Genomic DNA, 26,046 nt, shown 5'->3' with positions numbered 1-26,046 from the left:
TGAAACGTCTGTGTGTTACCTGCATTATTCTTACCCTAAATGCAAAGTGATGTAGGCTGACAGCCAGCCCTGGCCTGGAGACGCGTGCTTGGGAGACCAGACTATAGAACAAAGAGGAAGCTGGAAGATGTGCAAGAAGAGAGGCTCATGTCTGCCTGCCTGCACAGCCCTAGCTCCAGCAGAGCTCTGGGGGTGCTGGAAGACTAAAGGGATTGTCTTCACCTGTGTACCTGGAGGACGTTATCTGGCTCTGGGTCATCGTTTAGGGTTTTGGCTTAAGATGGGAGTTTACACTGAAGGTTCTTCTTTTTATAAGCAATACACTTAAAGGAGAACTTCTTGTTTTCCACCCTGGTACCCTGCCCTCTTTGTCATTCCTCTTGCTGTTTCCCAGACTGCCCAGAGAGGAAAAGCCACTTTGCTTGAACAGGCAAGCACCCCAAACCCTCATCAGTTTCACAACCAGTTCCTGAAGTGAGCTCATCTAGATCACATCCTGCTCTTCCTCTGCACCCATGCCATGTCCCCTATTGACCACAAGGAGGCTTGTGCTAGGAAAGAAAAACTTTTTTATAAAGAGATTTTTTCAGCCCTTGTTCCTCAGGGTCTTTTGCTTTTTTTTTTTTTTTTCAAAGATAACATACATTCCAAATAACCTGTGTATTTTGTTTTATATATGTATGTACATGTATGCATGTATTTATACTCTTAAATGCAGCCCCACAAACCTGTGCCCAGGCTCATAACAGCCCATCGTGCTTCACAGCAGAGAAGACAGCTCCAAGAACAAACAGTAAAAACAATGTTCCCCTCAGATGGGGCAATGCACTGAGCCATGCCCACTCAGCTCTGGAGGGAACCTCATCAGCTCCAAGCTTTGGCTTTGGCTCGAGTGTTAACACTGCTTCACAACATTTCTATACTCTGGCTAGATTATGCAGTGCCATGCCAGGACATCTGCCATAGGACTTGAGATCATTCTGAAGGACTGAACTCTTAACTCTTTTAACAGGTGACACGCAGTTTTCAATGTGGAACCAAGCTGTGACTTTCTAATTCAACTAGATGAATGTAAATAGGGTGGAAACAGAAACAAGAGATGTTTATCTGAGAAGTGTGCCCACAGCAACACAGCCCATCTGTCCAGAGCAACAGTTCTGCATATTAAAAAGGAGTTAAGGTGGAAGCACCCCCCAAAGAATGTGTCTCTTAATTCTGCCTGAGAGCTCCTCACTGTCTTCAAGGAAAGATAAACTGGTCACTGCAGCCTGGAGGCAGACCCAGGCTGGCAGGTCGGATGACAACAGCCCACCCCTAGTCATAGGCATCATCATCATCGAAATACGAGTCACAATCAAGGTTATCTGACTCATCATAAAACAGAAAGTTGTCTTCATCTAGGTCATCGTCATCATCATCATCATCATCATAGTCTTCCTGCCAGTGTGGTTCACAGTCCTCATCTTCAGCCTCTTCATCTGTGTTGGGGGACTCGCACAAGGTGGCACTTTTTGACCTGCTGAAGAGAAGAGTATCAGAGCAGCAGCCAAGACTGAGCCCTACACCACCTTTGTCCTTCCCACTGCCACCACCTCAGCAACCTCTGCCAAAGAAATGCCTTAAGGATTCAGCATCTATGCAGCTATGCCCAGAAGGTGGCGACTGAATGGCCTCATCCACATATACAGCAAAGGGATGTGCCAGCAAGGCAAATGCAGACAGGCCAACAAACTACAGTCAGCAGCTCTGGTGTCTCAGCCTCCTTGGAAAGGACAAGAAACCCTGCCCTGAAACTGAGTGTCTCCTGGCCCATCTGTCATTCCTTCTTGCAATCCTCAGCATCCTGTAAACACAGGAGATGTCCAAGGGTTTGGTCACAGTAGGACTGCATCTGCCAGTTGTGCCCTTTGGTTGAAGCAGTATATAATACTGAAGTGGACTTTCTTTTAAAACTCATCACCTTACAGTCACACTTAGCACCTTCCAGCTCAGTACTCCAGGAAAGAGCCACAACAAACCACTGACTTTCACTCTTCACACACTTACACTCTTAATTTTACCTCTCAGCACTCTTACAGCTGTGTCTTCTCTAGTCACTTCCTAAAATAAGTGCTAGGCCCTTCTGTCTCTCTCCAAGTATGTTCTTCTCATTGTTCTCATTCAGGTAGCTCCTAGATCGCTACTACACCTCTGAAGAAAGAGCAGGTGACACTCTGCAAGATCCCAGGAGGATCCAGGTACAGCAGTCCAGGTCTGCCAACGATGGAGCCTTGCTGACCATAGCCTAAGTGGAGGTTTCACTGGGCTCTCTGCACAACTGTTACTTACCTTCTTATTTCAAACCACAACACAAGAAATCAATATATTTTATTAATTATTTTGCATTTCAGTGAGCACAGGAGAAAACTCTGGTCATGAATGTTTCTTCTGCACTCATCACCTTTCCCTGTTACCCTGTGAAGAAAACTCACCCTAAAGAGGCAGGAGTTGAAGAAGGCACATTTGAGAGTTTGACCTTAGTCTGACCAGGATCTGCCAAAGCCTCAAGCCCAACACGGAAATCCTGCCAGCATGGAAGAACAGCCAGAAGAGAGAGACAACATGTAATGGGAGGTGTACTTTGTACTGCAAACCCCTTCCCAACACCACACATACTCACAGCATCTCAGAGTATGTACCCTCAGCTCATCAAGCCTTTCTCTAGGCTGGCCAAGATCAAACTAGACCAGAGCAAGACAAGCCACCTGTTGACTCCATGGACTTCACCTGCGTGGAGTGCCAGAGAATTGCAAAGAGACGCTCCTTGATCCGATGCACCAACTCCAAACCAGTACTGAAACACTCCGCCTTCAGAAGCTGAAGAGAAGCTGCCAGGTCCTGGTACCGCAGCAGGGCTTCCTCTACAATCCGAGACCAAAAACATCACACTGCTCCCCAGGTTTTTAAGCAGGGAACAAGTATCTGAGCTCACAAGCTTCCTTCCTCAGAAGGAAGCACACTGCATGTATCAGGGACTGCTAACTGGTACTGTGGAGAGACTGAGGCACTTACCTAGAAGGATCTGCAGAGCATTTGTGTGAAGCTCCAGGCTCTCAGTCTGCTGTTCCACAATGTCAGTGCTTTCTGTGTCCTGGTTGTAATAGCTGTACACACAGGAGTAGGCCAGCACCTGGAGCAGTACAGACCACACCGTTAAGCATTCTGCTTCAGTGTGGGAAAGGTAAGGAGAGCAGCACCAAACCCTTCCAGTCCTCAGTATCAATGGCTGAGAGAAGTCTGGCATATTTCTGGTCTGTGGTAACAGCCCAGTAAAGCATTATGCCAAGTGACAGCAGTGCTAAGCCACCTAGAACAATTCATATAATTCAAATAGAAAATGAAACTGTAATTATTTTGAACTTGAGTTGGAAATATCAGAATGTTCCCAACTCAAAAACATCACAAGAACACAGACTGCAAATGCCTAACAAGTGTGACTGACCAACAGGCAAGGTGTCAAAACAATCAGTGCATAGAACCTACCCATTGCTGGGCAGCCTGGGCTGAATTCAAGCCACACTGACTAGAGAGAACTGAACCCAAGTAAAAGCACATATGGCACTACACAGCCCCAAGAGCCCAGGACAAAATAATTTCAAGAACTGAGAAGCTCCTGTTAAGGATGATCGACTGCTAAAGCCATCAGGTACCCAGAAGGAACAAGACCACTGTTTTCATTTAAAGAAATGAGGCCAGAAGAGCCAGCAGCAGCAGGCAACAATGATGTGTACCCTAGCAAACACAGGGACTACCATTCTGAAAAGACAAAACAGGCAGATTTTCACGTTCCAAGAGTTTCTCAGAATCAAATCTGTCTGCACAAGGAAGGTATGCATGCATGGTAAAGGCAATTCCCACCTCCCTCCCAGGTTTCAGGGGAAAGAAAACATTGCAGGTCTATCCTACTACAGTTTTGCTGCATAGGTCCAGTGGCTGCACTACAAATCCTTAATGCAGGCAGAAGGGCGTTCACTGCGAAGTCAGTGCACCTAGAACACCTACAGCTCATCATGCAGTGAAGAAAGGAGAATCACAACCATCAAGGGGGACTTCCTAATCATATCACAGTAGCAGCAGAGTTTTCCAAAGGTAAGCGCCCACCACTAGGGCATATTAAACAAGAATGGACCAAATCAACTCTGAGACTAACTCTAATCTAACTCTAACACTTGTGCTGACTCCAAGGTATAAACTTGAACTACTTCTTATGATCCAACCATGAGAAGCACTGCAGAGGGAGCCCAGCTCAAAAAGCTAAACATGAGCCTTTCTCCTTTGATGATGCTACTGCTCCCCTTGAGGTTTTTTTGCCTCCCCTTGTTGGATTACAGCAAGGTCTTCCTAATGGCATCTCATCACTTCAAGAAAGGCATAACACACTCCAAATAAATAAAGACTAAATCTCAGTACACTTGTTACCAGTCTTACCTTCCGTGCCTGTTCCAGCACTTTGCAGGCATGGAGAACAAAGGCCAAAGTCCTAATTTTTGGTATCTCACTCATGGAAGAAACCTTGTTCCTCAAACTCACGGCAAATTCCTGCAATAATCACAGGAGAGAAAAAAAAAGTCAGTTTCAAGCTCCACGAGATAAAAAAAAACCCAGCACCTTCCACGCAGGTAACTGCTGTACACTCTAAAGCACCAGACCAGGAAATGCAAGCAGCAGGAGAGCAACAAAACTACCCAACTACAACACCTCTACTGTGCTACAGCTTTAACCTTTCACAGCAGCTCAGCTCTAGGTAGGGATTTGATCAAATCTAGGGATTTGATTTAGTAGTTGGGTAGGGATAGTGATAGGAGGATGGATGGACTAGATGATCTTGTAGGTCCTTTCCAACCTAATGAACCTATGAACCTAGGTAGAGTTCAGCCTTGAGTCCTCTTTGCCACTGCTTCCAAACTACTGCATCAGTCTGAGCAGGTGAAACACCACAAGTTAGGTGTTGCATTTCCACAGACTTGACAGAAGAAAGCAGACCAAGAACTATCCCTTGTGCCAGATCAAGGGTGCCACAACCAGGCATCGCCACTGGGATCTGAAGCCTGTTTCTCAGCTTCAGGTGAAATGCACTGACACAACTGAAACTCACCAGGGCTAGGGCAACAAAGCTTCTGCAAAAAAAAAAAAAAAGAGGCCTTACCCTCGCACGATGATGAAAGGTGCATCTCTCATTGTAATCCTGAAAGCGCTTCTCCTGCCAAGCTGCTTTACTCACCTGAAAAGACAGGTAGAAGTAACCTGTAACAACTTCAAAGGTGCCAGAGTTGCCTGGAAATTGCTACCACAGATAAAGGCTTTGACAATATTGTCAACATCACTGGCAAGTGCTTCAAGTGAAGCCCACAGAAAACAGCATGAGTGGAGATCACAGAATCACAGCGGGTGGAACGCACCTCAAGAGATCATCAAGTCCAACCACCTGCTAAAGCAGTTCCCTACCACAGATCACACAGGTGGATGGGTCTTGAATATATCCATAGGAGACTCAGCCACTCCTCTGGGCAGCCTGCTTCAGTGCTCCTTCACCCTTACAATATAGAAGGTTCTTCTGCATGTTGGTACAGAACTTCATGTGTTCAAGTTTTAGGCCATTGCTCCTTGTCTATCACTACACACCACTGAGAAGAGCCTGGCCTCATCCACTTGCCTACCACCTCCCTTTAGATCTTCACCTTCTGCCTGAGAGCCCGGGTGTATCTGAACACATGCACCAACCACTGGGACAGAGCAAATTACTCACCATAACGGAGCAATTGTAATAATCCTTATGAGTTGGCCTCCAGGGCTTGAGGCAACGCCAGCAGAAGCCATGATTACACTTGGCACACGTCATACTGCATGGATGGAGAACAACAATGGGAATCATTCAGTCCCAAAAGTCACTTGAAAACAGCTCCTCCCAGTGCTCCCCTGCACCACATGGCTGCAGTATGTAACCCAGTACTCATGACTATGCACTTCCCTGCAGGTATTTTTTGAAGTTTTGCTGGAAGTAAATGATGCTTCTTAAAAAAAGGAAAAAAAAAAAAAAGACGTCTTCAGAAGCAAAGCAGAACAGGCAGCACGATCTCAGAATACCACCCTCCTGAGAAGGGTGAACTGCACTCTGCAGTTTAGAGTGATATCCACATGAAACCTCTTCAGTAATGCAGCACAGTGGAGCTAACTGTACGTCCTTGTACCTTCCTGTACTAAGTACCAAACAAGAACAGATACTTACTGCAGACACCCCTCGTTTTTCTCTATCTGAGCTTGGCAGTTGGGACAGTGCTTTGAAATGAGTTTAGCCAGATGCTTGCTTTGGGCTTCACTTGTCATTCCCTCGTAGTACCCATCATCATCCACCCACTGAGACATGTGGCTGCAGCTAGCAGGATAATGGGCCTGAAAGAGAGAGACAGCCAACCACACAAAAGCAGAAAGGTATGTGCCAAACCCAAGGCAGCAAAGCCTGCGATTCAGTTCAGCCTCACCTCTGGGAAGTTGCAATTGAAACAAGATATCCAGGAGCACTTTGAACAGGCTGCCTCATAACCAAGTCCATCCTTAAGGAGGATCTGATCACAGCCCTGAGGGTTGGTGCACCACGTCAGGTTGGAGCAACATTCCACGTAGCATCTGAGAAGGGCTTTTTCATACTGTAAGGAGAAGCCAGAGAGGAGATCAGTTATGGCTAGCCCTTACACCTGGGGTCTGGTACCTCTGCACTCTACATCCACCTCAACAACTACTTGACTCCAGGGCCTCAATGTCCTTCTTGTAGTGAGGGGCCCAAAACTGAACACAGTACTCGAGGTGCGGCCGCACCAGAGCTGAGTACAGGGGGATGATCACCTCCCTGCTCCTGCTGGCTACACTATTTCTAATACAGGCCAGGATGCTGTTGGCCTTCTTGGCCACCTGGGCACACTGTCGGCTCATGTTAAGCCGAACATCAACCAACACCCCCAGGTCCTTTTCCTCTCTACATTCTTCAAGCCATTCTGCCCCAAGCCTATAGCATTGCATGGGGTTATTGTGGCCAAAGTGCAGGACCCGGCACTTGGTCTTATTGAACCTCATCCCATTGAGCTCAGCCCAGCTGTTCAGCCTATCCAAATCCCTCTGAAGGGCCTCCCTGTCCTCAGGCAGATCGACACATCCTCCCAACTTGGTGTCATCTGCAAACTTACTGAGGGTACACTTAATCCCCTCGTCTAGGTCATCAATAGAGATATTAAACAAGATGGGCCCCAATACCGACCCCTGGGGAACACCACTCGTAACAGGACACCAGCTGGACTTAACTCCATTAACCACTACCCTCTGGGCACGGCCCTCCAGCCAGTTCTCCACCCAGAGAAGAGTGAACCTGTCCACACCATGGGCTGCCAGTTTCCCCAGGAGAATACTGTGGGAGACCGTGTCAAAGGCCTTGCTGAAGTCCAGGTAGACTACATCAACAGCCTTTCCCTCATCTACCAGTCTGGTCACCCAGTCACAGAAGGAGATGAGGTTGGACAAGCACGACCTGCCCTTTGTGAACCCGTGCTGGCTGGGTCTGATCCCCTGGTTGCCATGGACGTGTCGTGTGATCTCCCTCAAGATCATATGCTCCATAAGTTTCCCTGATACCGAGGTCAAGTTGACAGGCCTGTAGTTCCCTGGGTCTGCCATGCCACCAAAAAGACTTTCAGGTGCTCTTTTTATTTTTTTTTTGTTTGTTTGTTTCTGATTTTAAATTGCTCAGCAGCCTACTGCTTGGTTATATGATGTGGAAAGGGGAATAAGACTCACTTTGTCCGAGGCTTCTAGACAATATTACAAAGGACAAGGTAAACTAGTCAGCAATAAGGGTAGTTCAGGTAGAGACCCAGGGATGCAGCTATACTGCTCACAGCTTCCTGTTCTCAGCTACTTTTATGTAAGGATTATGTAAACAAGTACAAAGATGGAGAAAATTCATAAGAAATTTTCTAGTTTTCACAGCCCTCCAAGACAGCCTGGGGTATGTGAGAGGACAGAGAGAGATGGGTTTGTTCAGCCTGGAAAGAAGGCAGCAGAGGGGCCCCTTCTCACTGACTAGAGCTACCTAAGTGGAAGATGCAAAAGACCGAACCTGGAACAACATGTTTCAACATCATTGTTAAAACCATTAGATCTTCACTCAAGAAGCTGGCTATTTTGAGCACAGAGTAGGATGACATTATTACAATCTAAATTATTCAATGACGCTGTACACATGACTTTGTGTTAAGGCACTACAGCTCCAGCCAACCCACTGTTGAGCAGAAAACATTGAGACAGACAACATTTCAGTGAGAGCATCAGAGCAACTTGTTAAAACCGGCTACAATTTATGTTGAAATGTTTTTTTTTCCTTCTCAGTAAAACAACCATTGCAACAAGATATAAAATCCTGCTCTGAGACAAGTGGGGCCATAAGATTTGCAAAAGCACTAAGTGCCCAGATACATGCAGCAATCTGCCAAGCACTTCTTACAGAAAAGATATAAAGGATATGTTGAACAAAATGTTTCTCTGTAGCCTTGCCCATTTTGGTTGCCAGTTTGCAGGGCTGAAGTAAAATGAAATAAAAAAGAAATCTTTGTTCATTTCTCTACATAATTGTTCACACAGGATCCTAAAGGCAGTCATGTAACATCCACAACTCCACCACTAGGTGGGGAAGGGATTCAGCTCTAAGCAGTAATTAAAAACTGAATGAAAAGAGGGGAAAAAAAAGAATACCTGCATGAGAACAAGCAGCTCCTGCTGCTTCTGATGACTGTGTAAACCAGTCTTAACTGTGGGATGGGGAAAAGTAGCAGCAAGATTATGGGCTAGCAGTGACCAAGACAGAACATGGCTTGGACACCCAGTAACCATCTCTCCTACACCTCACCTTGGCTATAACCTCCTTGGAGGAAACGATGGAACAGATGAATGCTGTGGTCGGCTGTGCCCGGCACTCAGAAATGGGACAGGTGCAGCTGAGGACCATGTTTTGTTCAATGCGAGTTGTGAGATATTCATTCCAACAGGGCTGTGAAAATAGAGAAGGAGAGATCAGAGCTAGACAGGAGCTACACACTTGGGTAATGTGAAGGAGAAATTCCAGCCCAGGAGCCCACCCCACCCAGCAGAGGGCATGTGGAACAATACACAAAAGCAGAAGAATAGGAACAGACTAATTGTGAGCTGAAGGATCACAAGCAAGGAAGCTGACAAGTATGACCTCTGTGAAGATCACTCAACAGCATCTTCAGAGAAGGAACTGCTGCTTCAAGTAGGCAACAGCAATCCCTGCCAAATTACAGGAGCTAAAGACTCTGATCCTCACCTTGCAGCAGTAGTGCATGCAGCACAGGGTGGGTGGCTTCTCACTGGGACACAACTGGTTCACACAGACTGGGCAGTGGGTTCCTGGGCTTGGAGGGTGCTCGGTATTTTCCACCTGGAGCCCCGAGGAGATGAACAGAGTTTCACGGTCCTCTACGTAACACTGGATCAGGAAATCCACGTTCCACCTGCAGTGCATGAGGAGGTGTTGAGCAACATCATCTGGGATGCTCAGGGTATCCTGGACCTGCTGTACCGTCTGGTTCATGAGCAACTTTGCTTCCTCCACACTAAGAGTGTGCCCCATTGGCACATGCAGCATGGCCAGCAGAAACTCCTCTGACCTGGGATCAAACCTAAAATGGAACAACGTGTCACGTTTGCACAAGCAGGAGATGCACAACCTTCCAGCCCCAGGTGACACGCATCCCTACCAATTCAGGCAGTCCGCACTGTTCTCATCCAAAGAAGAGTTCGGCAGTCTTCTTTGGAAAACCATCTGTGCCTGGCCTCCAAGAGGTGATGTGGCTTCAGCAGAGACATACTCCAGGACATGAGGCCTCTCCTCCTGGCGCCGGAGGTAGCCCTGGTTCAGCAGGTGCAGGACACAGGACAGCACATCCATGCTGTGACAGCAGAAGCTCAGGAACTGCAGGCCCGGCCCCAGCTCACCCTTCTCACAGGCATCGATCACCTGCAACAGCATAGGAGCGCTTCACTCTCTGTTCTACACCCGACAGCCCCTCCCCACCCCCGAAGCCTTCAGCCTCCATACCTTAAACACCAGGTTGTCAATGTGCAGCTGCTTTTCTGCCTTGAGGAGACGGGTGATGAGGCAGCAGAGGACGTTCCTCTTCCTCTCCAAGGCGCTGCTCTCAGCCCTCTCTGCCCGCAGGTACCTCTGCCGAGGCAGCAGCCTCAGGTGGCGGCCAGAGGCATGGGCCAGGGCCGCCTGGTTCAGCCGCAGGGCACCTGGAGCTGCACCCGGCCCATGGTCAGCCAGGCCCCGAGTTGGTCCCTGAAGGAGCCCCATGAGGCCTGTGTGGCTGCTGGAGCCAACTATGGGCCTCCCGCTGCTGCCTCTATAGCTCTCACCCTGATCCCTGTCCCCCACACACAGCTTCAAGCCCATCACAAACACAGAACACCCTACAACATGCAAAGAACACAGACCCAACCCCCACAGACACTAAAGCCCCACAGACCATTCTCAAGCCCCAAAATCAGTCCCTGCCTCCAGCTTAATCCTCCCCAATCCCACACCCAGATCTGAGTGTCAACAGCTAGGTACATTCATCCCACTTCCCCACCTAGCACCAAAAGGGGCCAGGCGAGGCAGTGCCCCAGAAGTGTCCCAGCCCCACACTCACCCCCATGCGTGCAGCTCTGCACCAGGATGCCATCACCATGGGTCAGTGGGGCCAGGGCCTGGTGCACCAGCTCGGCAGGGAGCCCTGTCACCTGCAGCAGGGCATCCACCGCCACCTCCTGCAGAAGGACAGAGGACAATGCCAGGCAGGAACATCCCCACTCCATGCACCGCTGGAAGCCGCCCTGGAAGGCAGCACCAGCCACGTCCCTCCTGCCCCACGGCCCCGGCTCCTACCTCAGCACTGTTGAAGCACAGCAGGATGTACATCTGCAGCGTGGACACGTGGAGGATGCAGTCTCCAAAACACAGCTCAGCGTGGCCCAGCCACGTCCACTGCAGCCGCCGGGGCCTCGTGCACAGCCGGCCCGGCCGGCTCTGGCCTGCCAGGGCAGTGTCAGCCTCCTGGGCACTCCTGGTGCCCCCACCCCACTGCCCGAGAACCCTGACCCCACCGCTGCTGCACTCACTGTGCCGCCAGAAGTCCGCAAACTCCTCCAGGGGGGAGCTCAGCGCTGCCGAGAAGAACCTCCGGGGCTCCTCCACGTAGCACAGTGGGGACACGGGCCAGCAGCGCGGGGACAGCACCAGCACCTCCACTGCGGGGACCTCCCTGGGCACCTGGACACACGGACACGAGGGCAGTTCAGGACAGGCCCAGGACACTGCCTGGAACAGGGCAGCCCTCGGCCCCCATCCCTCCACCCCTCACCTCGGTCTCAGGGCTCTTGGGGCTCTCCAGGTCCCGCTCCAGCAGCCGCCGGTCCCGTTCCTGCAGCTGGAAGAGGCCAAAGTGCCGCCACAGCTCCTCTGACTCGGCCAAATCACTCAGCATCTCCTGGGGGAAGCGGCGGGGGAAGCACAGCCCCATCTGCTCCACCACGGCCTCTTCCAGCCAGGAGGGCCCCTGCACCAGCAGCCGGTCACCCAGGTACAGCCTGCCACGGCCACAGGTCAGGGCCGCCTCAGCCCTGCGGTCACCGGCCCTGCCACAACCGGGACGGACCCCCCACGGCCCTTCCCTCCCCAGGGCACAGCAGGGCAGCGTGCTCACCGGTAGAAGTGCTCGAAGGTGTGGGCGAACTCCAGGCCGCCAAACACGACGAAGGGCTCCAGGACTTGCTGCAGCTGTCCTGTGCCACCCGCGGCCCCGTGCAGCTCCTGCACCTTCCTGTCCAGGTAGCGGGCGAACTGCTCGCTCACCTGCATTGGGATGGGATGGCTGCGTGGCTCTGGCGGGAACACGCATGCCCCAGGGCTACGTTCCCACAGCCAGGGCCCTGGACTCACGTGCAGGGCGGTCAGGAAGGAGAGCTGCAGCAGAGCCCTGGCGAAGCCCTGGCCCAGGGCTCCCACAAAAGCGGCCTGCTGCCCAAAGAGCTCCTCTGTGGCACCACGCAGGCGCCGGTACAGCGCGCAGTACCGCTCCACAACATCCGCTGCCTGCCCCGACACCTCCAGGAACTGCTGCACCTGTGGGCACGGCCGAGAGCTGAGCCCCGCAGTGGCACTGCCACGGGCCCTGCCAGCACCGATCACCCCACGCCCTACCTGCTGCTGCACCACGCCACGCCAGCACCGCACCATGTCCCACAGGCCGCCAGACTTCATCGCTGCCGTCTCCTGGTTCCTGCCCTCCTTGCCCCCTACCGAGGCACGGCCGAGGCTCAGCCCCACATGCCGCCCCTCACCCTGCCCCGCAGGACGGCAGCCCCGCACTCACCGGCTGCTCTCGCCTCCTCCAGATCCTCACCACCCGGGTCCACGTGCACCAGGAGCTGGGTCAGGCGCCGCACACAGGAACCAAAGGCGTCACCGCGGGGTGGCTCTACGCTCCCCAGGTACTCGTCCAGCAGCCAGGACAGAGGGCTGATGCCACCGGAGTCTGCAGGGATGCAGAGACTCAGTGGGGGCTTCGGGCCTGGGCACAGGGGGAAGGCCAGGGATGATGGCAGTACCTGCGCTGGTGATGCTCTGCACCACGGGGGTCACCAGGGCCTCCCAGCACGTCCTGCCCAGGGCCCGGGCCACCTCGTCATCAGGAAGGAAGCGTTCAGCAAAGTCTTGCTCGTGCCGCAGCACCCGGTTCAGCCTGCAACAGCAAGTGGGCAGCACGGTACGGTCTCAGGCACCCACCAACTGCAAACAGAACAGCCTCACCATCCCAGGACGCCGATGGGGACCTTTCCCAGCCCTTCAGCCTCTCTCGGGCTGCCAGCACCACACCTGCTGCCTCAGGACCCCAGGGACAGACGGCGTGGACCACGCACCACTCACTTGCCAAAGAGCTGCAGCAGCTGCCTCCGATCCTGCCTGATCTCCTGGCACCAGGCATGCGCCCGAGCACTGCAGAAGAGGAACGTCCGCCTGCACAGCTGCTCCTTGAAGATGGGCCAGAAGGTGGGCTTGGGCCCCAGCACCTCAATGCCACGCACGCGCGTGTCGATGCCACCCTGCGGAAAAGAACAACGCTGAGCTCCGTCTGTGTCCCTGACGCCCACTGCCATGGCCTGGGCCGGGCCCGGCTCCCACCTGCTGGCACCGCTTCACCCGGATCTGGATGACGGGCCAGAAGCGCGGCATGTTCTCCAGCAGCACCACCCTGCTGGCCGAGGGCAGGACGGTCACCTGCGGGCACACGGGAGCTCTCAGGGTGGGCAGTGAGCCCACACAGTGGCCCCACGCTCCTGGCCTGCCCCAGTGCAGCCACAGTCCGGCAGCACCGGCACAACTCACTGCGTTGAGCTCCGTCCGGACGTCAGCAGGGCTGTCCCCGCCCAGCACCACCACGCGGGCTGGCATGTAGCTCGAGTCCTCGCTGGACACCAGCATGCTCATCTCCCTGCGGCGTGGCAAACATGGAACTGTCCCGCAGCCCTCACCCACATCCAGCAACACCAGTACGGGGAAGGCAGGTGTATAGAGCCCCACAGCCCTCTATCTCCTCCCCACACAGCCCTACCTGACCACCACCCCGCGCTGCATGTGGACGGTGATGTAGTGGGAGCCGGTGCTGCCGTTTGATTCCCAGTAGGTCTTGGGGTTCCTGTCCGTCAGCTTGCTGGCGCGGTGCGGGTTGGAGGAGACCTGCACCTTCTCCCAGCACTTGTCCTCCTTCACCTCCACGCTGGAGCCTGCGGGGAGAGCATACGAGGCTTCCAGCCACCGCCAGGACAAGCACCTCTGCACGGGGCCCGGCTCCCACGCTCACCTCGGCACAGGTTGCGCAGAAAGACGTCAAAGAAGGGGACACTGATGGGTTGCTGGCTGCGGCGGTGCTCCTCAATCTGCCCCAGCACCACCTGGGGATGGGGACGTGCCGTCACCGGGGGCCGCATCCTTCTCCCCAAGCCGGCAGGACCCCCGGCCCACCTGGATGCAGCCGGACAAGACGCTGCCCGTCAGCTTCCTGTAGAGCGCGGCGTGCCTCTCGCAGTCACTCACCAGCTCCAGCAGGGATGGTGCCAGTGGCAGGGCCGTGCTGTGCTCGTCCAGGGCTTTGGCCACAGCCTCACGGGCGCCCGCACGGCACATCCCCACGGTGCAGTCCTTGTTGGTGGTGGCCAGGCGGTGCAGGAAGCCCACCACCTCCTGCACCACCTGCAGGACACGGCCCTGAGCAGGCGGCGAATAGCACAGCTCTCACTGCCCCCAGGAGCACCAGGGCTCACTCACCTCACGGTCACTGCTGCGGGTGCTCAGGAAGGACAGGCACGGCTCCACGCACTCGTGCCAGGGCAGCGCATCCTCCCGGTACCCGTCCAGGAATGCATTCAGGATCCTATGGGACAGAAGGGGCTGCTCAGGTCAGGCCCAAGGCAGCCCTATCCTGGGCCCCAACACTCTGATCGATCACCACCTGAGGATCCGCAGCCCCACGGCCTTCTCCGTTCCCGGCAGCTCGAGGCCGTGCAGCAGCAGACGGAAGCAGTGGTGCTCCTGCAGTCGCTGGGACACCTCACCCACAGGAACAGCTGCCAGGCCACAGAGTCGCTGCTCCAGGGCCACCACCGCATCCTCGGGCAGTGCACCATCCCACAGCCCAGCTGTAGGCTCCAGCAGCACGGCCTCGGTGCCTGCGGGACAGAGTGCAACCCTCAGCCCCTGCCTGTGGGGCCACGGCACAGAGGGCCGCCTGCGCGGTACCTGGCATCTCGGGGCCACGGAGCAGCCGGTGCTCTGCCAGGCGGTCGATGATGCTGAAGGCCAGCGCGGCGTTGGGGCAGCCGGCATCCCGCCCATCCTTCCAGCAGCTCTGCAGCACCGCGGGGAGGTCGCAGCCCACCAGCTGCTCCGCCAGGCCCCGATGTCCATCCACCAGCATCCCGGCCACCAGCAGCCCGTTCCGCACGCCCGAGGAGCCCCTGCGGGGACGCAGCCATGTGGGTGCCGTCCTCCCCAAGTGCAGAGCTCCCCGGGACCTGCCCGGTCCCGTCCCTACCCTGGCACGCCCTGCATGGCACGCACGGCAGCAGGGATGGCACCCAGCAGGCCGGGCGGGCCCTCGCCGCAGGCAGAGCCGATGCTGGCGAAGATCTCCCGCATCGTCTGTGCGTCGGTGTGGCTCAGCAGGGAAGGCTTCCCATCAGCACCTCCAGCTCCCACCAGCAGCTTCAGCGCCTGCACGGCCCACGGCAGCTCAGGGCGTGGCAGGCACCAAATAGAGCCCCATCACCCTCTGAGTCCCTGTGTGCACTCACCGCCAGGCCAGCCTGCTGCACCAGGGTGGAGGCCGCGTGCCGCCGCATGCAGGCCAGCACTGCCCGCGCACCGCCCTCAGCGGCGAAAGGCACGCGCCACTCACAGCTCTCCATCAGCAGGGCCACCATCCACAGCGCCAGCGCCGCCGGGCACGACTCGGCCTCCTCGGTGCCCAGCAGCTCCACCGCCGCCCTCACCAGCTTCTCCCTGCACGGCACAGGGCACCTCAGGAGGAGCCTCCCGCACACAGCCACCTTCACACCACCACACTCGGACCATCCCACGTGGCCCACCCAGAACGCGAGGATGCGAGAGCCTCACACCTGGTCCCTGGCACGCCCTGGGCTGCGCTGCCACACCGCTCCTGCTCCGGGGCCTCCTCCAGCACCTTCACCGCGTGCTGCAGCCCAGACACGCGCAGCTCTGCCTCGCAGCCGCCACGCAGGATCGCATCCACCACGCGCTGCACCTCGGCCAGGCAGCCGCCCTCACTCACACCCTCGCAGCCGCCCCACACTGCAGAAGGGAGGGAGAGAGGCTGGGTCACCACCAGCAGCACCCGCAGCAGCACCCAGACACACCCGCAGGCCTGGCACCCGCCGGCCTCCTGTCCCACGCCACCTCCAGAGCCTGCAGTCTCCCTCTGTTGGGCCCTCACCTTCACTCCGCTCCTCCACCCGTGGGAAGCACAGTCCTTCCCTCTCCAGGAGCTCACGGAACAGCTGGGAATCCGACCCAAGGGCCGTGGCTGCAGAAAGCTCTTCCTTCGCCACCGTGGCCGGCACGGCTCCGGGACCGGTGCCTTCCGAGGACACCGCAGCACTGCTCCCACCGCACTGCCCGGCCCCGCTCCCCGTTAAGCACTTCGCATACACACGGGAGCTGCGCAGCTCGCTCTGAGCGCTGCCCTGGAGCTGCTTCTCCAGGGCCCGCAGCACCGTCTGGGCCAGCTCCACAGGGACCGGCAGCTGCAGCAGGGCGTCCTCGGCCGGCTCCGACAGCTGTGTGCATGGGGATACGTCAACACACACGGACACATGACGGACCCCACGCCCCTGAGACAGCCCGGGCCCAAGCCGACAGAAGGGCCGCACTGCACAGAGCCCCGGACCCCTCCCCAGCGCCACGAGCCCCCCCTCCCTTGGGCTTCCCCGTGCCACTCCGGCCCGTACCTGCTCAGCGTGCTCCTGCCGGATGAGCTGGAGCATCTCCTGCTGCTCCTGAGCTTCCAGCTTCTTCACAAAGAACAGCAGCTCCCACCACTCAGCGCGGCTCAGGGTCGCTGCAGCTCTGCTCGGCTGCTCCCCCAGGTAAGGCAGTGGGCACAGCCCTGCCGGGGGCTTGGACAAAAGCGGCTGCGCGGCTGCAGGATGGCCGAGGGAGGAAAGGCACCGTCAGCCCCACCAGCTCCACTCAGCACAGCCACCCTCTGCTGCACGGCCCTCACTCCCACAGCAGGAGCTCTCGAGGACCAGCCCGACCCCATCCCAGTGTGGGAAAGGGAGGTGACAGGAGGGCAGCAAAGGGCAGGGGGCGTGCTGGGAGCAGAGCCCAGGAGTGGGGCAGGAGGGACTGCAGTCTTCTCTGGGGCCTCTTGGGGCTGGAAAGCAGAAGCACGTGGCCCATAGGTGAACCTCTAGCTTGCTGTTGTGCCAGACAGCTCCCACAGGGCTTGTGCCAGAACATGGCTCAGTCTGCAGCTAGCACAGCTGGCCCGAGCTGCTCAGTGCTCAATATTTAAGAGAATTTTGCCTGGAGTTTCTCTCTTTTCTCAACACCTCTTGATGGCAAACAGGAAAAGTACTCATAGGCAAAAGCAAATGGAGACTGTATCTATGAAGGTACTTATTGCTAACTCAGATTAAAGAGGTAACAACATGTGTTATTAACCTAGATTTTCACTGGATCATTTAGAAAAGCTGAATCAACACTTAACTGCTAAGCAACCTTTTGCAACTCTGAAAAAGCAAGTTAGGAAACATTCAGTACTTCAAGACTTGATAGATGAGGGTCAAACAAGCCAAGAAGTTACGAGCAATATATGCACAGCTGATTATCAACAGTTAGCCAGCACAAGCAGATTTATCCCAGTGTCAAGACCCAAAGCAGAAATCACCTACTTTTTCATTTCAGTTTTTGTGTGGGATATGATGAGGGCACTTCATTTTTATTCACCCAGTTCAAACTGACTTGCAGCTCATCTTTAGTTACAAGAGTCAGAAGTCACTAAAGGAGCCATCTTTTCCACTTGCAATAAGTGCTGCTCTCATGCACATTGCCCCTTGCAGCTGTTAAATCCAAACCGCCAGCCTGATTAAACAATCAAGGGCTTGATGAAGGAGTTACTTCATCACGATCCCCAACCAGAGTCACATCAGATGCTGAGCAAGGAAGGGATATCTGAAGTACGGATTCTCCCTTTTATCCTCACCCAGAGCGAGGACAAAATCAAAGGATCCCAATACTAGGAGACACTGCAGACATCTTTTGAAATCAGTGCATTTCACACTCACCTTTCCCAAAGCTGAGTGGCATAAAGTTAAACACAAAGTTGGCATGTAAATGCTTTTAGAAGTCCAGATCTCTTATTTAAGTGGATCTGAAGGTCTCTAAGGCAGCCTCACCTCTGGGTGTCTAAACTCTTACTTTGGCAGTTTATTTACCAAATTTATCATATATTTTTGACAGTTTTAATCAAATTTTATACTCTTTACCATATGGTGACAGAAGTCTAGGATTCAAAAATACTAAAAGCAGCCACACGTGACTACTTGAACAGCTCTGCACAACCAAGCTGACAAAGCCTGCTAAATTCAGCATACTAAAGAAAAACACACCTAGCCATACAAAGTTCACCACTGAAAAATGTGCCACTGCAGAATCAAAAAGAGATGATACAGACACACACATGCAGCACAAAACCTCACCTTTGTCTAGATTAAAGCTCTCTATCAGATTACATTCTTTCTTCTGACCATCAGGATCAGCCCGTTCCTCTTCAAAGCCAATAATCTCTAACATGTGCCAACGCATCCAGTAGGTCTGACCTGTTGACTGCCACAAAACCTAGGGGTAAAACAGATTAGGCTCACTCATTCATGTTCATTCTGCTGCTGGGAAATGTTCAGATGCTGGGAGACTCCAAGTAAGCCCCAGATGGAAGGAAACTGAGTTAAGCCATACAAACAGCACCAGTTTTTCTTCAAGGAATCCTTGACCCAAACCAGCAATACATCACATACAATCTCAAAAGAGTCATATAAATAGTAGGACTGAAGGACAAGAAACACAACACCGCATCCAGAACGTGAAGAGGTACAGCAAGCAATGGAAACCAGAGCAAAGGAGAGGAGAGATGAGTTTCCCTTCAATAAGAGAATGGTGGCATACATCCAGGACAGCAACTAGGACTTAGAAATGACATTATAAAGATGATTTTGAGATGCTTGATTCCTGATATTTCCCTATGGAAACAAAAATCCTCAGTTTGTATCAAAAACTTCTCACTTAACTCCGCGAGTCTGCTGCAGACATACAGAGCAGGATAAAGATGGACATCCCCAAAGGCTGCATCACTGCATGATGTCAGCACCCTAAAGACTGGCAGGCAAGCAACACTTACAGAGGCAGAAATCATGGACTTGAAAATGCAAACACCAATAAACAGCTTCATCTTTGATTACTTCATCATTGATTAATTTCAGATCTAGTTTTGCCAGCAACTCAAGGCTTTAACTGAACATAAAGCAATTGCAAGAACAAACAAACAAAACAACAACAACAAAAAACATAAAATAAGCAACTGGAGGTTCAGCTTAACCAGATGAAAAAACAAACAAAAGGAGGAATTCACGGGCCAAATGGACTGAGTGCACTGCAAGTCACTTCAGCTCAACACTGAATAAAGACCTCTCCAGAAGATATTTCCTTCGCAATTTCTCCTTATGGACTGGGCTGTTAAAGGCACTACCACCCCCTTTAAAATAAGACAGGATGCAAAGCAGATATTGAATAGAGGAGACCTATGCTGAAAAAATCATCTCTGCATGGTCCAAAACTAAGGAAGTGTTTTGCTGGAATCTTATGTGAACAAAAGAAAGCAAAGCAACAGGGACACAAACTTGGAAGGTGTCATGGTTTTATGATTTTTGGTACTGGTATTCCACATCATAACATCATGTAGTGCATTCAGAGTTAAAGAGTTAATGCTCCAGCTCCATGGATCATTGACAGTTCCAGGTATACCTGTCTCAGAAGAGAAGAACTCCAATCCCCAGAGGACTTTGCGATGCTTTGTGTTCTTACGTGTTTACGCTCAGAGAGAAAGATAAAAACTGTCTGTGGTCACGGGACACTCTCTTTCCTTTGGGATGGACTCAGCAGTGGGTGCTCGCTGCCGTCCACCTTCAGCGTTAGCGTAAGGCCTTCGGTTTATCAGACACTCTCTCTTACTCATTTTATTTATTAGCTTTAATTCCAATTATATTGTATTACATTGTGTTATTTTGCTTTCCGATATCTAGTGATAGTGATTAAGTAGAGGATCTGGGCAAGAACCTGTTCAACAGAAGTCAGGATCTTAGGAGTATAAAGGGGAAAGAAAGGGATGGGGAGGCATCACACAGATGGGCAAGCTGAATTGGTACAGCAAACTGCCCTAGCAGTTACGCTCAACCTGTACAAGCATGTGTTTGTAATACCCACCATCACACCAGCAGATAAGGCTGCAAACATCCCACCTGCACGTTTAAGAGTATGTTAAGCTGATTTTTTAAGTTTCAGCTGCAAGAAGCACTCCAAAATCAGGTGGCAGTTGATGAGCCCAGAGCAATCAGAGTTAAGCTGCCCAAAATAACTTCTCGTGTAACAAAAAATTGATGGTCTTTAAATGCGCAGAAGGTAACCTCACATTCTTTGCCTTTTCTCTGGGAAGATTAGGAGCAAGCTTTGGTTACAGCAAGAGAGATAAGGAAAGAACATTCATGCACTCCTACAGACATCAGTGGGGCTTTTTGATTTTTTGAATAGCTGCAATGTGCAGTTTTGTGCACTAGTCTGGCACCTGGTCTCTGTGCAGAGCACCTGTTATCTGCAGAAATCAACTGGAAGTAAGGAAGCCTCTAAGCACAGGCTGAAGGGGCACTTAAGGTACAGCCAGAACCAATTAGAGAGGCTTCAAACCATCTCTACAACCAAACTATGTATTAGGAGACAGGAATTCCCAACTTGGGATACCCAGTCATTCTATGATTCACACAGCGCCAGACTGAGTAGAGGATACAAGCAGATACAGTCCTAGCTGTGGATGACAGTCAGCTAAAGCCTGATATTTAAGAAAATAATGGTTTCAACTCCAGCTGCAGTGTTTGGCATGTTCAAAGGCATGGCCAAAGCACCAGAACAGTGCAGAAATAACCTCACACAGCCTGGAGCAGCGCACAGAGCTCATCAGCACCCCGCTCCATTGTCACAACAGCCCTCACTGAACTTAACCAGCCTCCAAGACAGAAGTCTCAAGAAAGAAGTCTTAGCTGGAACAAACACCTCCCAGTGGCCACAAAAAGCTGGAACACAACTCAGATGCTCTCCCAGGCCCAGGCCTGACCCCAGCTCAGCTATTCCAGCATGGATTTACCCACATGTGCAGCATGTTCTGGGGATGGCTAGAGCTGAATGCCTCCAGAAAGGCAGAAATTCCTCCATGAAATGCCTCCAGAAATTCCCCTCTGTTTTTCATAAGTATTGAGGCCTTTTCCCTGATCTCTAATAAAAGCTCATTAATTCTACTGCAACAGTGCAGCACTAACAGATCTATTTTAGTGCAACAGGCTCTTAAGGTCCACTCACCCAAAGGGCATTTCTAAAGCCATAAGGCCTTCCAGTAGCCCCTGCTGCGTCCAGCTAACCCATTCCCAAACTACCCCCAAGATGAAAGCAGGGAAAACAACTGCGCCAGGATGCAGCCACCTCTACAGAAGCTGAGAAACCTTAGCAAGACAGATCATACTCAGCAAGACTAGTTTCTTTCAGGACTGTCACTTTCAGCTGTGAAAGGCGATCTCTTTGCTAGGACAGATGTAGCTGAAATCACAGCACACCTACTGTCCAGCCTCAACCACAAGATATCATTAAGAAGATATCATTAGGAAATCACCAGCCACCCATTACTCCCCTCTGCCATCCCAGCCAGACTACTTCCACTAGTGACCTACCTGTGCTGTGTGCATTTTATAACCGCTCTGAAGAAACTTGCCTTCATCCCCAGCTCTAACATGACCACAGTCCTCCAACATGCGTACCCACATGCCACACACCAGGTTTGCCTTCAGATACTCCACATAGCTGCTCCGATCAGCAAAGTCTGATGGGGTCAGGAAGGCACAATTCTGCTTTTTCCGGCTGCCATGGTTTGAAGAGAGCACAGGCACTAGGTTAGCAATAAAGGCTGGGGTTTTAGGTTGGAAGATGGAGCAGGAGGTGTATGGCTTTGTCTCCTGCTGGGATGGCGGCTCTGGCTTGTGGCTGTGGTCCCAGCCCATCACGCGCGCCAGCTCCAAGATGAGGTTTGCCATAGCCATGCTGAACTCAAACTCCTGCTTCACGTGGCTGCTCTCCTGTCGCTCCCCACCCTCCTCCTCATCGCTGCTGAGTTTGTCCAGGAGAGAAGTGACACACAGGTAGCGCTTCACCAGGGTGAACAGCTGCTTCCCGGGGATCTGCAACAGGCAGGGCTGTCAGACCGCAGCTGGCCAAGCACCTCGTGCCCCTCTGCACACCACCAGCCCATCCACAGTTCCGCAATGGCTGCAGACCAGCAGGCAGCAGCACAGTCCCCCCTCAGCCCACTGTGCTTCCTCACTGCACCTCAGCCTCAAGCCAGGCCCAGACCCTTCACTTGCAACACCGAGTCCTGCTCAGCTGCCTACTGTCAACTATCCTTCGTTCCCAACCAAGCAGGACACCAGCCACCTCCAGGGTCCTACTCTCATCCCTGCCCATTCCAGGGGTGACAGGGCTTGCCACTACCTGGGGGAGATGAATCCCCTCAAAGGACACGCAGTGCTCTTCAGAGGACATCATCTCAGCAAACAGCTCCAGCAAGGTGTAACGGCCATCAAAGTCCATGTGCTGCTCAATGCCATCCTGCTGGCTCAGAGACAGAAGGATATAGGACCGACTCCCTGTAACAACAGAAACCATTCAAGCTCCCTACAGAGAACTCTTACACCATCTTCCTTGCCTCAGACAGTCTTTGGAAGACAAGAAACCATTCTGCTGCTCAGTGTCTGGTTTAGTATTTTTATTATGTGGACAAGGGGACAGAGTGCACCCTCAGCAAGTCTGCATGTTGAGAGAAAATGCTGATCTGCCTGAGGGTAGCAAGGCCCTGAATCCTGATGCACTACATTAATGGGCTGAGGCCAATTGTAAGAGCTTCAGTAACAGCAAATGCCAGGTGCTGTAACTTTGGAACAGCAAAGTACCGTACATACGTAGCGCTGCAACCTTGGGGCAGTGGCTAGTAAGCTGTGTGGAGGTAAAGGCTGTGGGGCTGTGTGCTGACAGCTGACTGAACATGAGCCAGCAGGGGATAAGTTGGCGGTTGGACTGGACGATCATTAAGTGGCCTTTCCCACTTCTATGATTCCATGAGTCTATGAACTGCATTTTGTTTTTAGAACTGGACTGATGACACATCGCTTTGCCAAGTAACACTGCATTTCCTCATCCCAAGGGCTGCTGAATTCCCCCAAAACATCAACCCCAAACTACTGACTCCAGAGTAGGTATCCAGGGAAGAAAACAGGTCACATTTTAACCTGAATCTGTCCCTGCATGGCCCCACAGACAGGACAAACCAGATGGCTCCTGCAGGGCACCACCAACCATATGGACATACCACTACATCTGCTGGCTGACTGCAACCCGCCGCCTGCACCCAACACATTGCGCACTTCCAAACCGTGGCAGCTCCACTCTGATGAGCATCAGGCAAGAGAGGCTCCATGCCAACAACGGCAAAGAGCTAACAGCCCTGTGAGGTCCCACTCCCCGAGCTCCCACCCTACAAAAGGACCGGCATCCTCAGCAGCAGCCCCCACCTGCGTCGTGCAAAGCCAGAGCCCTCAGCATCTCTCCGGCGCCGCGGCAGATCACCTTCTCCTCATGGCACAGCATCTCCAGCAGCAGGTCGAGGGCTCCCGTCTCCCTGAAGGCGCCTGCCAGCGCGCCGATGCCGGCGTACGCGCTCAGCACGTGCACGGTGTTGAGGACGGAGGACACGGGGGTCCCGCCGCCGGCCAGCTGCCGGCCGGCTCGCCGCACCAGGCTCCCGACGTCGGCCTTCATCTCCAGCAGCGAGGCCTCGTCCGGCGCCGGGCCGGGCGCCCCGTCCTCCTTCTCCCGCTCCCCCCCGCCCAGCAGCGCCGGGCAGCCGGCGCGGACCTCCTCCGCCGACAGCCACATGGCCACGCTCTCCGAGCGGGGCCCCGCGGGAGAGCCGCCGCCGCCGCTCGCCGCCCGCTCCTCCACGCGCCACCGCACCAGGTACTCCGGGGCGCCGTCGGGGCCGCGCCGCCGCCGCAGCAGCTCGTGCGGGTAGGCCTGCAGCTGGGGGCCCGGCCGCACCAGCAGCGCGCCCTCGCGCCTCTCGCTCGCCATGCTGCGGGGCAGAGCTGCGGGAACAGAAAGGAGCAGGTTATCATCTCTGAGCTATGTGTAGGGTGTGAAGCAGCTCCTCGCTTCCTCGCCGGTTGAAGCAGCCAAGGCACGAGTTTTACATTTTGAGATCCTGACACCAGAATAAAGTGCTGAAGGAGACCTCATTTTGCAGAAGTTTGTGCCCCTGCTTCAAGACACTGTGCCTATTTATTGTACAAGCCCTGGCCGCAGACAGTGCGTACCATTACTGGTACACACAGAAAGCTCTCCTCACAAAATCCCCAAGGGTAAACAGGCCTGTTCAGGCCCTCTCATAAGACAGAACCTGATCTGAAGTCCCACTGTGGAGTGGCAACCCTGCCCATGACAGGGGGTAGGGAACTAGATGATCTTCCAACCCACTTGACTCCACAACAGAAAATAAAAACAGGAGAGCTAGGCCCTGTTTTCACCTCCACCCCTGACCACAACATGACCCTGCAGAAGTCACTGCATTTACCCTTGTTATTTAATGTCTGTGTCTGTGTACAGACTGCAAGGTCACACGGAGCTCAAGGCTTCAGGCAGACACTGCCTCTCACTGTGGCACTGGAACCAGCAAAGAGTCACCAGTCCTTGAAGAAAATAACCAGCTGCTTCTCAGCTCAACCCCATCACTATAAAAGCCACTCAGTATTTCTTCCTCCCAGGTATTAATTTGCCTTTAAAACGTTTAGTTAACAGGCAAATCCACCAACCCTCTGTTCCCTGGTTCTTCTACAGATCTCCAAGCCACATAAAAGAAGTCACAACACTCTACTATCAACCAGGAAAAGAAGAGCACGAGGTGATTTGCTATTTAGGACCAAGTGCCAGCAATCAGTTATCCAAGCACCGCTAAAGGACCGACTTCATCGCTGCAGAGGAAGCTGGATCAGTCTGACAGGAACACAGGGCTCTGAGAGCCCAGGCAGGTGGTGCTGGGAATACAGAAACGCGCTCTCGTGGGTCACTGACACGCATAGGCATGAGGGCGGTGAAGCAACACCCTGTACAGCTGACGGTCACAAACATCACTCTTAAAAAAAATACATTAAAGATATAATTTACCTTCAGCTGTGCTCTCCTCGCAGCTCGCAGTTCGCAGCAAGCCAGCAGCGCCCAGCTGGGGTGCCCCTGCAGCCTCCCTGTAACAAAAGCCCCGCTCCGCTCCCCGCCGTGCCCGTACGGCGCACACAGGAGCTCCCTACCCCAAGACGTTCACGTCAACGCATGCGCACACGCTTCCCTCTCTCGCCGCTGCCCTTCACGGAGCAGCCGCGATCCCTCCACGCCGGCCCACTCACCCCGCGGCCTGGCTCCGCCGCCGGGCCTCCCCGCTCACCTCCGCACAGCCGCTCTGCCGCCGGGCCCGGCCCGGGCACTGCCGCCGCCGCCGCCGCGCCCGCTTCCGCGCCCCGCACCGCACCCCTCCGCGATGCGCCTGCGCACTGCGGCCGGGCGGGGCGGGGATGGCGCCGCCTGCAGCCACTCCGCGCTCAGGGCTGCCCGCTGAGGGGTCTCGGCCTCAGGGACCCCAGTGAGGCATGGCAGGTTCGCCTCTCTGCACTTGCTGCCTATACTGTGCCTGGAGAAAGCCAGGCTCTTATTAGTCTTCCTTGCAGCCAGGGCACGGTGCTGGCTCCTGCGTTCCCCCGGTCTTTCTCCATGGGCTTCAGTATTCCCTGTCCTGATCCTCGTTCACCAAGGAGACATCTTTGTTCCAGACTTTCTTCATAGTCTCTGGGACCTGGGATTCCTGATGGAGATCTGAATGCAGTAGGTGCAAGTTTCAATCTATCTGATCTGTTAACATTTGTTTTAATTACCATCATAGAATGCTTGGGTTGGAAGGGACCTTAAAGCCCTCCCGGCCCAACCCCTGCCATGGGCTGGCTGCCCCCCACCAGCACAGGCTGCCCAGGGCCCTG

General features: G+C 53.7%; 1 protein-coding gene across 1 annotated transcript; it reads right to left on the bottom strand.

Moving 5' to 3' along the window:
- LOC136050576 (cullin-9-like) lies at positions 1 to 24,100 on the bottom strand. The gene is made up of 40 exons (XM_065739527.1): positions 23,539 to 24,100; positions 22,463 to 22,617; positions 21,649 to 22,152; positions 18,364 to 18,502; positions 16,609 to 16,799; positions 16,095 to 16,437; positions 15,760 to 15,952; positions 15,436 to 15,643; positions 15,177 to 15,355; positions 14,882 to 15,099; positions 14,595 to 14,811; positions 14,411 to 14,516; positions 14,108 to 14,335; positions 13,947 to 14,037; positions 13,698 to 13,869; positions 13,472 to 13,577; positions 13,268 to 13,363; positions 13,013 to 13,188; positions 12,694 to 12,827; positions 12,459 to 12,620; positions 12,287 to 12,381; positions 12,026 to 12,208; positions 11,790 to 11,938; positions 11,448 to 11,673; positions 11,206 to 11,356; positions 10,973 to 11,118; positions 10,737 to 10,854; positions 10,142 to 10,344; positions 9,801 to 10,060; positions 9,368 to 9,722; positions 8,930 to 9,070; positions 6,519 to 6,683; positions 6,266 to 6,429; positions 5,786 to 5,879; positions 5,186 to 5,260; positions 4,468 to 4,578; positions 3,052 to 3,169; positions 2,767 to 2,900; positions 2,472 to 2,563; positions 1 to 1,516 (listed from the first exon to the last, which is right to left on the bottom strand). Exons 1-40 carry the CDS (start codon positions 24,095 to 24,097, stop codon positions 1,315 to 1,317), a joined length of 7,359 nt encoding a protein of 2,452 aa, XP_065595599.1. The 5' UTR covers positions 24,098 to 24,100; the 3' UTR covers positions 1 to 1,314.
- Positions 24,101 to 26,046: the final 1,946 nt, after the last annotated feature.

Source organism: Cyrtonyx montezumae, unplaced genomic scaffold, assembly GCF_038088225.1.
Source record: "Cyrtonyx montezumae isolate F1298 unplaced genomic scaffold, pur_monq_1.0 scaffold_24, whole genome shotgun sequence".
Classification (NCBI taxonomy): domain Eukaryota; kingdom Metazoa; phylum Chordata; class Aves; order Galliformes; family Odontophoridae; genus Cyrtonyx; species Cyrtonyx montezumae.
The sequence above is the reverse complement of the archived record's forward strand: the minus strand, read 5'-3'. Positions and strand labels throughout refer to the sequence as shown.